The following is a 12,057-nucleotide window of genomic DNA, read 5'->3' as shown; positions in this document are numbered from 1 at the left end:
CACAAGTGAAGTTTATTGGCCAGAGTCGAGTCTGCAAATTCCTGACAGTCTTTTGGGGAGGCCAAAGCCTGCTGTCAGCAGGACAAAGTCCATGTCACTGGAGGATAGATGCTAGAGCTTAATGGTTTACATACAGGCATGTGTGTGGGTGGGAGGGAGGAATGGGGCTTGTTTTTGCTGTTGTTGCTTGTTGCTTGTTGTGTTCTGTGTTGTTCTGCTGAGCATCATGGGCATGCTACGTTAGTGCCAGAAAGTGAGATGACACTTGGGTCTGTCCCCAGCACAACCTCAGGTGTGTTTGTTGTTAACTCAAGCAACACATTTCACTGTAGGTTTTGATGTACATTAGAACACTAGACACTAGAATACTACAGCACAGTACAGGCCCTTCGGCCCTCAATGTTGTGCCGACCCATACATTCCTAAAAGAAAGTACTAAACCCACACTACCCTGTAACCCTCTATTTTTCTTTCATCCATGTGCCTGTCCAAGAGGCTCTTAAATACCCCTAATGTTTTAGCCTCCACCACCATCCTTGGCAAGTCATGTGTCAAATAAAATTGAATTTTGAATTCAGAGTATTGAACCTTGATTGATCAGATCAAATCTGACTTTACATCATTTGAACATCACTTTAAATTATTTTTAGGGTTGTTGTGATGGGAGATTTTAACTTTCCTAATAATGATTGGCATCTCCTTAGCACAAGGGGTTTAGATGGGCTGAAGTTCGTTAGGTGTCTTCAGGAACGTTTCCTGACACAATAAGCAACTAGAGGAGAGGCCGTACTTGATCTGGTATTGGGAAATGAACCTGATCAGGTGTCAGATCTCTCGGTGGGAGAACATTTTGGAGGTAGTGACCACAACTCTATCTCCTTCACCATAGCACTGGAGAGGGATAGCAGCAGACAATTTGGGTAAACAATTAATTGGGAAAGGGGGAAAATATGATGCTATTAGGCAGGAAATTGGGAGCAGATCCCAATTTCTCAGGGAAATGCACAGCAGAAATGTGGCAAATGCTCAAGGAAGATTTGCATGGACTTCTGCATAGGTATGTTCCATTGTAGCAGGGAAAGGATGGTAGGGTTAAAATGCCGTGGTGTACAAAGTATGTAGAAAGTCTAGTTAAGAAGAAAGGAAAAGTTTGCGAAAGGTTCAAGAAACTAGGTACTCTTAGAGTTCTAAAAAATTACAAGGTTGCTGGGAAGGAGCTTAAGAATGCAATTAGAAGAGCCAGAGGGGGCCATGAGAAGGCCTTGGAGAGCAGGATTAAGGAAACCCCCAAAGCATTCTACAAGTATATGAAAAGCAAAAGGATGAGCCGTGTGAGAATAGAACAAAGCAGGTGTAATAGTGGAAATGTATGCATGGAGTCGAAGGAGGTAGAGGAGGAACTTAATGAACTTTGCTTCAGTACTCACCAGTGAAAAAGACCTTGGCAATTATGGGGGTGACTTACAGCAGACTGGAATGTTTGAGCACATAGATATTAAGAAAGAGGATGTGCTGGAGTTTTTGGAAAGCATCAAGTTGGATAAGTCACCAGGACCGGACGAGATGTACCCCAGGCTACTTGGGAAGTGAGAGAGGAGACTGCTGAGCCTCTGGTGATGATCTTTGTGTCATCAATGGGAACGGATGAAGTACCGTTGGATTAGAGGGTTGCAAATATTGTTTCCTTGTTCAAGAAAGGGAGTAGAGAAAACCCAAGAAATTATAGACCAGTGAGTCTGACTTCAGTGGTGGGCAAGTTGTTGGAGAAGATCATGAGAGGCAGGATTTATGAGCATTTGGAGAGACATAATCTGATTAGGGATAGTCAGCATGACTTTGTCAAGGGCAGGTCATGCCTTACCAGTCTGATTAAATTCTTTGAGGATGTAACAAAACACATTTATGTAGGTAGAGCAGTGGATGTAGTGTATATGGGTTTCAGCAAGGCATTTGATAAGGTTCCCCATGCAAGGCTTATTCAGAAAGTAAGGAGGCATGGGATGCAAGGAGACCTTGCTTTGTGGATCCAGAATTGGCTTGCCCATGGAAGGCAAAGGGTGGTTGTAGATGGTTCACATTCTGCTTGGAGGTAAGTGACCAGTGGTGCTCTACAGGGATCTGTTCTGGGACCCCTCCTCTTTGTGATTTTTATAAATGACCTGCATGAAGAAGTAGAAGGGTGGATTAATAAGTTTGCTGATGACACAAAGGTTGGAGGTGTTGTGGATAGTCTGGAGGATTGTCAATGGTTACAACGAGACATCAGTAGGATGCAGAACTGGGCTGAGAAGTGACAGATGGACTTCAACCCAGATAAATGTGAGTTGAATTGAATTGACTTCATTTCTTACATTCTTCACATACGTGAGGAGTAAAAATCTTTACATTATGTCTCCGTCTAAATGTGCAATGTGCAATCATAATAATTTATAATAAATAGGACAGTCAATGTAATATAGAGTACACTCAAATCAGCGTGAGTTAATCAGTCTGATGGCCTGGTGGAAGAAGCTGTCCCGAAGCCTGTTGGTCCTGGCTTTTATGCTGCCATACTGTTTCCCAGATGGTAGCAGCTGGAATAGATTGTGGGTCTCCAATGATCCTACGGGCCCTTTTAACACACCTGTCCTCATAAATGTCCTGAATCATGGGAAGTTCACAACTACAGATGTGCTGGGCTGTCCGCACCTCTCTCTGCAGAGTCCTGCGATTAAGGGAGGTACAGTTCCCATACCAGGCAGTGATGCAGCCAGTCAGGATGCTCTCAATTGTGCCCCTGTAGAAAGTTCTTAGGATTTAGGGGCCCATGCCAAACTTCCTCAACTGTCCGAGGTGAAAGAGGAGCTGTTGTGCCTTTTTCACCACAAAGCTGGTGTGTACAGACCATGTGAGGTCCTTGGTGATGTGGATGACTTCTTCCCTGTAGGCCACCTCGTTATTGTTTGAGATAAGGCTAATCAATGTCGCGTTGATGGCAAATTTAATTAGCAGACTAGAGCTGTGGGTGGCAACACAGTTATGGGTATACAGGGAGTAAAGGAGGGGACTTAGTACACAGCCCTGAGGTTCATTTTGGTAGGTCCAATTTGAAGATAGGACATAATATAAATGGTAAGACTCTTGGTGGTGTGGAGGATCTGAGAGATCTTGGGGTCCATGTCGATAGGACACTCAAAGCTGCTGCGCAGGTTGACAGTGTTGTTAAGAAGGCATGTTGGTATTCGTCAACCGTGGAATTGAATTCAAGAGCTGTGAGGTAATGTTGCAGCTATATAAGACCTTGAAATTCTAGGCAGTCTCTAGAGTGGGTTACATGGTTGGCACAACATTGTGGGCCAAAAGGGCCTGTAATATGCTTTAAATTTCTATGTTCTGGGTTCTAAATGAGTTGTTCTAGAACACCACTAGGGACAACTTGGATCAACATTAGATAGAAGGAGGCTACAATCTACCTCCAGCTCACTCCTCCTCCCCAGTTTAACAGGGGCAGACATAGCTCTGAGCAGATACTCTAGCTTTTGAACGTTGTTGACAACTGGGCACATCAACAACTAGCACTGGCATCATACTAATCTATATACCGAAGTGCAAAAATGTTCAACTAAATTAACTTGTCATTTGAAATCATATGACCAACACAGTTTACCCGAGGCTTGGGACACTTGTCAGATGTATGCCTTCAAAGATCAGTCTTGCTAATTTCAGCAAAGGCACATTCCTTAAAGTTATATTGTCAGTTGTCTCCAGCACACACCTTGCAGAGTTCTGAGAAACTAGGCTTTCCACTTGACTGAATACGAGTCATGGTGGATGTATTCAAAAGGGAGGGAGACTATTCATAGCAGTGATATCATACTGTGATGGGACAAAGAGAACCGTGCAGGAGGGGCAAGGTGGCAGACAGGGGAACAGTGAAGCATAGCGGACAAGAGAGCAGCACTGACTACCTTGATGTGATTACATTATAATGCTCAACATGCTCAGACTGCACACCAGGTGTCATGATTTATCAACAACCCTTTTCAATATGAGAGGTAAACAACAGGAATTCTGCAGATGCTGGAAATTCAAGCAACACACATCAAAGTTGCTGGTGAACGCAGCAGGCCAGGCAGCATCTCTAGGAAGAGGTGCAGTCGACGTTTCAGGCCGAGACCCTTCGTCAGGACTAACTGAAGGAAGAGTGAGTAAGGGATTTGAAAGCTGGAGGGGGAGGGGGAGATGCAAAATGATAGGAGAAGACAGGAAGGGGAGGGATGGAGCCGAGAGCTGGACAGGTGATAGGCAGAAGGGGATACGAGAGGATCATGGGACAGGAGGTCTGGGAAGAAAGACGGCGGGGGGGGGGGTGACCCAGAGGATGGGCAAGAGGTATATTCAGAGGGACAGAGGGAGAAAAAGGAGAGTGAGAGAAAGAATGTGTGCATAAAAAAGAGTAACAGATGGGGTACGAGGGGGAGGTGGGGCCTAGCGGAAGTTAGAGAAGTCAATGTTCATGCCATCAGGTTGGAGGCTACCCATACGGAATATAAGGTGTTGTTCCTCCAACCTGAGTGTGGCTTCATCTTTACAGTAGAGGAGGCCGTGGATAGACATGTCAGAATGGGAATGGGATGTGGAATTAAAATGTGTGGCCACTGGGAGATCCTGCTTTCTCTGGCGGACAGAGCGTAGATGTTCAGCAAAGCGGTCTCCCAGTCTGCGTCGGGTCTCACCAATATATAAAAGGCCACATCGGGAGCACCGGACGCAGTATATCACCCCAGTCGACTCACAGGTGAAGTGATGCCTCACCTGGAAGGACTGTTTGGGGCCCTGAATGGTGGTAAGGGAGGAAGTGTAAGGGCATGTGTAGCACTTGTTCCGCTTACACGGATAAGTGCCAGGAGGGAGATCAGTGGGGAGGGATGGGGGGGACGAATGGACAAGGGAGTTGTGTAGGGAGCGATCCCTGCGGAATGCAGAGAGAGGGGGGGAGGGAAAGATATGCTTAGTGGTGGGATCCCGTTGGAGGTGGCGGAAGTTACGGAGAATAATATGTTGGACCCGGAGGCTGGTGGGGTGGTAGGTGAGGACTAGGGGAACCCTATTCCTAGTGGGGTGGCGGGAGGATGGAGTGAGAGCAGATGTACGTGAAATGGGGGAGATGCGTTTAAGAGCAGAGTTGATAGTGGAGGAAGGGAAGCCCCTTTCTTTAAAAAATGAAGACATCTCCCTCGTCCTAGAATGAAAAGCCTCATCCTGAGAGCAGATGCGGCGGAGACGGAGGAATTGCGAGAAGGGGATGGCGTTTTTGCAAGAGACAGGGTGAGAAGAGGAATAGTCCAGATAGCTGTGAGAGTCAGTAGGCTTATAGTAGACATCAGTGGATAAGCTGTCTCCAGAGACAGAGACAGAAAGATCTAGAAAGATCTAGAAATATGAGAGGTCATGGTTTTGCACTTCCCTTCATTGCCCAAGCCACCAGAGCTCCCAATTTCTTTCCTTCACACAGCACAGCTACCAAATGAGTTGTTTCCCATGGAGTGAACTCAGGTCAGCTTTCTGGCTGTAGGCATTGGCTGGAACAAGCAGGTATTTGCAATCACACCTGTTTCTAACAGATTGCCTTTGGAAACCTGAAGCTCATCACACCCACTAGCAGCTTTCATCAACTGTCTGGGATGAATCCCCAGACTTTGACAAACATCCTGTGGATTTCATGGACACTGATAAACTGACAGATATTGGAAGAGGAGGCAATGATTGGTGATGACAAGTGCCTCCTGGAGAGTATCATCTTATTTTCTTGTAGAACATAGAGTGCAGAGCAGTACAGCACAGGAACAAGCCCTTCAGCCCACTATATTGTGCCGAATCAAGTAATCAAATAGCCAACTAAACTAATCCATTCTCGAAAATAGTTGTTGCAGTTTTGCACGATTTTGATTGGGTTAGACTAGTGCTGCAGCCTGCAGATCATGAGTAACGTGCCACTGGATTGAACTGAAATCTTTCCACTTCTGATCTCTTGATAAAGATCGGTGTGTGTCCCATTGTCTTACCCTTCCTGAAGTCCACAATCAGCTCTTTCACCCGACTGACATTGAGTGCCGGGTTGTTGCTGCGACACGACTCAACAATCTGATCTATCTCGCCATCATCTCAAATTCTACCAACAATAATTGTGTTGTCAGCAAATTTATAGATGGCATTTGAGCTGTGCTTTTCCACACTTCCATGGGTGTAGAGAGAGTAGAGCAATTGCCGAAGCACACGTACTTGAGGTGCGCCAGTGTTGACTGTTGACGAGGTGGAGATTATTATTTCCAATCCGTACAGATTGTGGTCTTTCAGTGAGGAAGTCGAGGATCCAGCTGCAGAGGGAGGTACAAAGGCCTAGCTTTTGAAGCTCTTTGATCAGAACTGTGGGAATGATTGTGTTAAGCACTGAGCGTAGTCAATAAACAGCATCCTGACATAAGTATTAGTATTGTCCAGGTGATCCAAGCCCAGGTGAAAAGCCAGTGAGAAGATATCCTCTGTAGACCTATGGTGGTGATAGGTAAATTACAGTGGGCCCAGGTCCTTGCTGAGACAGGAGTTGATTCTAGCCATAACTAACCTCTTAAAGCACTTCATCACTGTAGATGTGAGTGCTACTGGGTGGTAGTCATTAAGACAACTCACACTGTTCTTCTTAAACACTGGTATGATTGTTGCACTTTTGAAACAGGTGGGAACTTTTGACTGTAGTAATCAGAGACTGGTACAGGTTTTCAGAACCCTACCAGATACTCTATCAGGGCCTGTCACCTCTTGAGGCTCACCCTCTTGAAAGACAATCTGACGTCACTTATCCACACAGATTTTCATGAAGTCAGTGACAGCTATGGCATACTGATTCAGACTCAAAGATGAATCCCTGAATACAGTCCAGTGCACCGACTCAAAGCAATCCTGTAAGCTCTCCTGCGCCTCCCTTGTCAGTACCTTCTTGGTCCTCACTACTGGTGCTGCAGTCTTCAGGTCTCTGCCTACACTCAGGGAGAAGAAGTACAGCCAGGTGATCAGACTTCCGAAGGTGTGGGCGTGGGATAGCATGGTAAATGCTTTTGGCTGTAGTATAACAGTGGTCCAGTGTGTTGGCTCCTCTGGTTCCACAAGTGATATGTTGGTTGTAATTATTTAGAGAATTTTTTAAGCTGGCCTGGTTAATATCCCCCAAAATGATGGAGAATGATTGTATGCTGTTTCATGCTTGTTTCTTATGTTTCTCAGCTACCTCAGTTCTAATCAATAAGCTCCAAAACTTGGGCCTCTGTACCTCCCTCTGCAACTGGATCCTTGACTTCCTCATTGGGAGACCACAGTCGATGTGGATTGGAAATAACATCTCCTCCTCACTGAACATCAACACCAGCTCACTTCAACTATTGTTGGCAGAAATTCAGGTGGCGATGAGGAGATGTTCAGGAGTGAAATAAATCAGCTGGTTGAGCGGCGTTGCAACAACAACTTTGTGTTCAACATCATCAAGACCAAGGAACTGATTGTAGGCTTCAGGAAGGGGAAGTTGAGGGAACACACACTGGTACTCATTGAGGGATTAGCAGTGGAAAGGCTGAACAGTTTCAAGTTCCTACATGTCAACTCTTCTGCTGGGTCCAACATATTGATATAATTACAAAGATGGCTTGACAGTGGCTATATCTCATTAGGAATATAAGGAGATTTGTTATGTCACAGAAGACTCTCATACCATGGAGGGCATTCTGACTGGCTGCATCACCATCTGGTATGAAAGGACCACCACACAGGACTGGAAAGAGCTGCAGAAAGTTGTAAACTCAGCCAGCTCCATCTTAAGACCATAAGACATAGAAGCAGAATTAGGCCACTCGAGTCTGCTCCGCCATTTCATCATGGCTGATCCTGGATCCCGCTCAACCCCATACATCTGCCTTCTCGCCATATCCTTTGATGCCCTGACCGATCAGGAAACTATCAACTTCCAACTTAGGTACACACACGGACCTGGCCTCCACCGCAGTCTGTGGCAGTGTCATGGTCAGGATCGGGGTCCCTTTAAATTTACTTTGTTTATGTTACGATCCGGACCATTGATTCCCTGTTTTCCCGTGTCCCTCGGCTTTGGTGATTAGAGGCAATTAACGCTCGGCTGAACCAATAGTTTATAGTCTCTGGCTTTCAGCCGTTCGACGCGGGAGCGTCTGCAAAGTCATCAAAGGTACAGTGTGCCGATGTCATCTGGCTGGAGCAAGCCTAGTCTTTGCCGAAGCGAGTGCCGGTAATTCGCCCTTCCTCACCGGAGCAACCCTGTCTAGTTACCTCGCCGAAGCGAGCCTGCAAAGTTTCCTCATCAAGGTGGATCCGTCAGTTAACCCGCCGGAGAGAATCAGGAGCCGCTGTCTACTGTTCCTGGGCCGAGTCTAGAGCTTGCCACTACCCGGTGGTTCCAAGTACCACGTCCTGGCTCTGGCGGCATCCAAGTACCACGTCCAAGTCCAAGTACTGACTCCGGTGGCATCCAAGTACCACATCCAAGTCCTGGCTCCGGCAGCATCCGAGTACCAAGTCAAGTCCTGTCCCTGGCGGCATTCAAGTACCAAGTCAAGTCCTGGAACTGGCGGCTTCCAAGTTCTGAGTCGAGTCCTGGCCCTGGCGGCTTCCAAGTTCCGAATCGAGTCCCGGCCCTGGTGGTCTGTGATTCCTGTCCAATTCCCCCCTGTCTGAATCCCTTCTCTGTCCCTCTCACCTCTAGCCCTCATCTGCAGCCCTTGCCTGCGCTTCGGTCTAGTTCTATCCCTGGAGCTAGAGAGGAACTGTGTCATTCTTTGGTGTTTGTCTTGTCTTGTCCTCACCTCCGTGGGGTAAGTCAGGCCGTCTTGCCATTGCCCCACGGAGGGTCATGAGTCCCGGCCCTATGTCCTGTACCCAAGGAGGGGTCCCGGCTCTCTGTTCTGTGTATGTGTCCATGGTTCCATGTACCTGCTGTCCCGAGACCAAGGCTCTGTTTTCCATGTTCCTCCTCTCCCTAGCCCATGTCATGTCCATGCCTGGTTCTGGGGTCCAAGCCCGAGGCAAGACCCAGGTACTGGGTCCTTGCCCAGTCTCGGGCTCAGAGTCCATACTGTAGCCTCTTCATGTGTCCTCTAGTTCTGGGAGCCAATTCCGAGTCCTAGCCCAGACCCTTGGTCCCAGCCTAGTCGTAGTCCTCAGTGCGCTACTCCTACTCCTGCCTTGTTCTCCTGGTTTCGAACAATAAATTAAATTTAATTAACCTCACAAGATGTGTCTTGCATTTGGGTTCACCCTTGCTCCCAATGCCCCGCCATTGTGACAGGCAGAGCATTCCACAGATTCACTACTCTCTGGTTAAAGAAATTCCTCTTCACCTCTGTTCTAAAAAGTTGCCCCTCAATTTTGAGGCTGTGCCCTCTAGTTCTGGATACCCCCACCATAGGAATTATCCTCTTCACATCCACTTTATCTAGTCCCTTCAACATTTGGTAGGTTTCTCTGAGATGTTCCCGTATTCTTCTAAATCCCAGTGAGTAAAGCTGCCAAACACTCTTCATATGTTAACCTCTTCATTCCTGGAATCATGCTCGTGAACCTCCTCTGAACTCTCTCATATCCCTTCTGAGATATGGGGCCCAAAACTGTTGACAATACTCAAAATGTGGCCTGACAAGTGTCTTATAAAGGCTCAGCATTATCTCCTTGTTTTTATATTCTATTCCCCTTGAAATAAATGCCAACACTGCATTTGCCTCTTTTACCACAGACTCCATCTGTAAATTAACCTTCTGGGAGTCTTGCATGAGGACTCCTAAGCTCCTCTTCACCCCTGATCGTTTGAATTTTCTGCCCATTTATGTAATAGTCTGTGCTATTGTTGATTTTACCAAAGTGCATTATCAGGCATTTCCCAACACTGTATTCCATTTGCCACTTTTTTGGCCCATTCTTCCGATTTGTCTAAGTCCTGCTGCAATCACATTGCTTCCTCAGCACTACCTACCTATCTCTGTATTATCTGCAACCTTTGCTACAAAGCCATCAACTCCATTATCTAAATGATTGATAATGTGAAAAGTAGCAGTCCCAATACTGACCCCTGAGAAACACCACTAGTCACTGCCAGCCAACCAGAAAGTGCCCATTTTATTCCCACTCGCTGCCCTCCAGCATATCAGCCATTCCTCTATCCATGCCAGTATCTTTCTTGTAACGTAATAGGATTTTATCTTATTAAGCTGGCTCATGTCTGGCACCTTATCAACTGCCTTCCAAAAATCCAAGTAAATGACATCCACTGCCTCTCCTATGTCCACGATGCTTGTTAGTTTCTCAGAGAACTCTAACAGATCTGTCAGGCAAGAACTTAAAGGAAATCTGCAAAACGTATTTTTTTTTACGGAGACTGGTAAATGACTGGAACAATGCAGGGAGGGTTTATAGGAGCAATTAAGAAGCTTTTAGACAACTGTATGAATGGGCAAAGAATAGAGAGATACAGACCACGTGCAGACAGATGGGATAAGTTAGACTGAAATGATGGCTGGCACAGAAATTATGAGCTCAAGAGTCCAAGCAGTAATTTAATTTCTATTTTAATATAGAACATGCAATCTGTGTTCCACGTTAAATAAACTGGATGTCGGGATCGCGCAGCAGAGGAGGTGGTGGAGTTTCAAAGGTTATTGTCCCAATGTAAGAAAATGGCATTAGTGTCAGTGAGCAAAAAGATCAGCATGGACATTGTGAGGGGAGGGGCCTGTCTCCAGGCTGCACAACTGAGACTGATGATTCATGTTGATAATTAACGTATTTTATTGTTTCTATTGAAAATACACCCTTTTAAATGCTGCATGTTAGGATGCATTTTCAATGCAGGTTACAACCTTTTTCCATCGTGATGTGCGTAGGTGTAGATTAAATGGAATCATACTTAAGGCAATGCACAAGAGGTGTGTCATTATTGAACTTCTAAAGAATTGTCAAGGTGATTGTTTTCGCACATTGACTTTTTTGCACCATGTGTAATTTGGTTCTGCATATATACTGTTGCCTGTGGGGCTTGAGCCCTGTTCCAACACATGGGGCCAATGTATGCTTCACTTAGTGATGTGGGCACACATATACCTACCCTGAGTGTGAGCCTGGCATTCTTACCTGTGACCTAAAACCTGTTTCTTCCTTCTGTCTGGCCATTTTCAATCCGTCTATTGTTCTGGTGGAGGAAGGAATATGGGGAAAAGACCAGAGATTATAGGGGAGAACGTGCCTGAGGATTTCAATATTCAAAGTAAATTCATTATCAAAGTATTTCACCAAATACAATCCTCAGATTCATTTTTGCAGTCATTTACAGTAGTACAAAGCAGTACAATGGAATCAATGAAAAACTACACACAAACGAAGAACGGCAAACAACCAACGTGAAAAAGAAGACGTTTTTCACAAAATACAAAACTAAAAGTAAATAAGTAAGTAAATGATACTGAGAGCATGAATTGTGGAGTCCTTGAAAATGGATCCATTGGTTGTGGAATCAGTTCAGTGTTGCGGTGAGTGAAGTTATCCACCCTGGTTCCAGAGACTGACGGTGGACCCAGGTGGTATGGGAACAAAGGCTGCTGTACTTCCTATCCAATGGCAGCCGTGAGGTACATAATATTCTCTAACGTGATTGAGGAATTGAGGGCTATGTGGAACTGGAACAGAAGGGGATTTGATGTCTGGGGCAGATCAACCAAGAACACATTAAATGGCGGAGAAGGCTTGAAGGGCTTGGTGTCCTATTCCTGCTCCAGTTCTCATGTGTTCTCATGTGGTCTAACTCCATCAGAGGATGATGGCAGGAGGAGTCGATCTAACATTTCGTCACTTCTCTTCAAGCCTGGAAGCCCCAGCCCTTAATTTCTCTGTCATTCACCTCTGATTTGGATGAAGTTCTTTATTGTGAATAGATGGTAGTTATTTTTATGCAATGCTTTGGACGTTCATGACATATGACATAATTAAATCTCCACATTTCACCTCACATAC

At 45.7% G+C, this 12,057-nt stretch overlaps 1 protein-coding gene across 1 annotated transcript in view; it reads right to left on the bottom strand.

The window, feature by feature from the left end:
• Positions 1-11,220, bottom strand: part of LOC134351149 (chitin synthase chs-2-like) — an 88,414-nt gene extending 77,194 nt beyond the window's left edge. The window contains exon 1 of the mRNA XM_063057264.1: positions 11,182-11,220. Coding sequence (XP_062913334.1) covers positions 11,182-11,220 — 39 coding nt within the window. The remainder of the gene's footprint in view (positions 1-11,181) is intronic.
• Between the last annotated feature and the right edge of the window lie 837 nt (positions 11,221-12,057).

The sequence above is a fragment of the Mobula hypostoma genome, chromosome 8, assembly GCF_963921235.1.
Source record: "Mobula hypostoma chromosome 8, sMobHyp1.1, whole genome shotgun sequence".
NCBI classification, from domain to species: Eukaryota; Metazoa; Chordata; class Chondrichthyes; order Myliobatiformes; family Myliobatidae; genus Mobula; species Mobula hypostoma.
The sequence above is the reverse complement of the archived record's forward strand: the minus strand, read 5'-3'. Positions and strand labels throughout refer to the sequence as shown.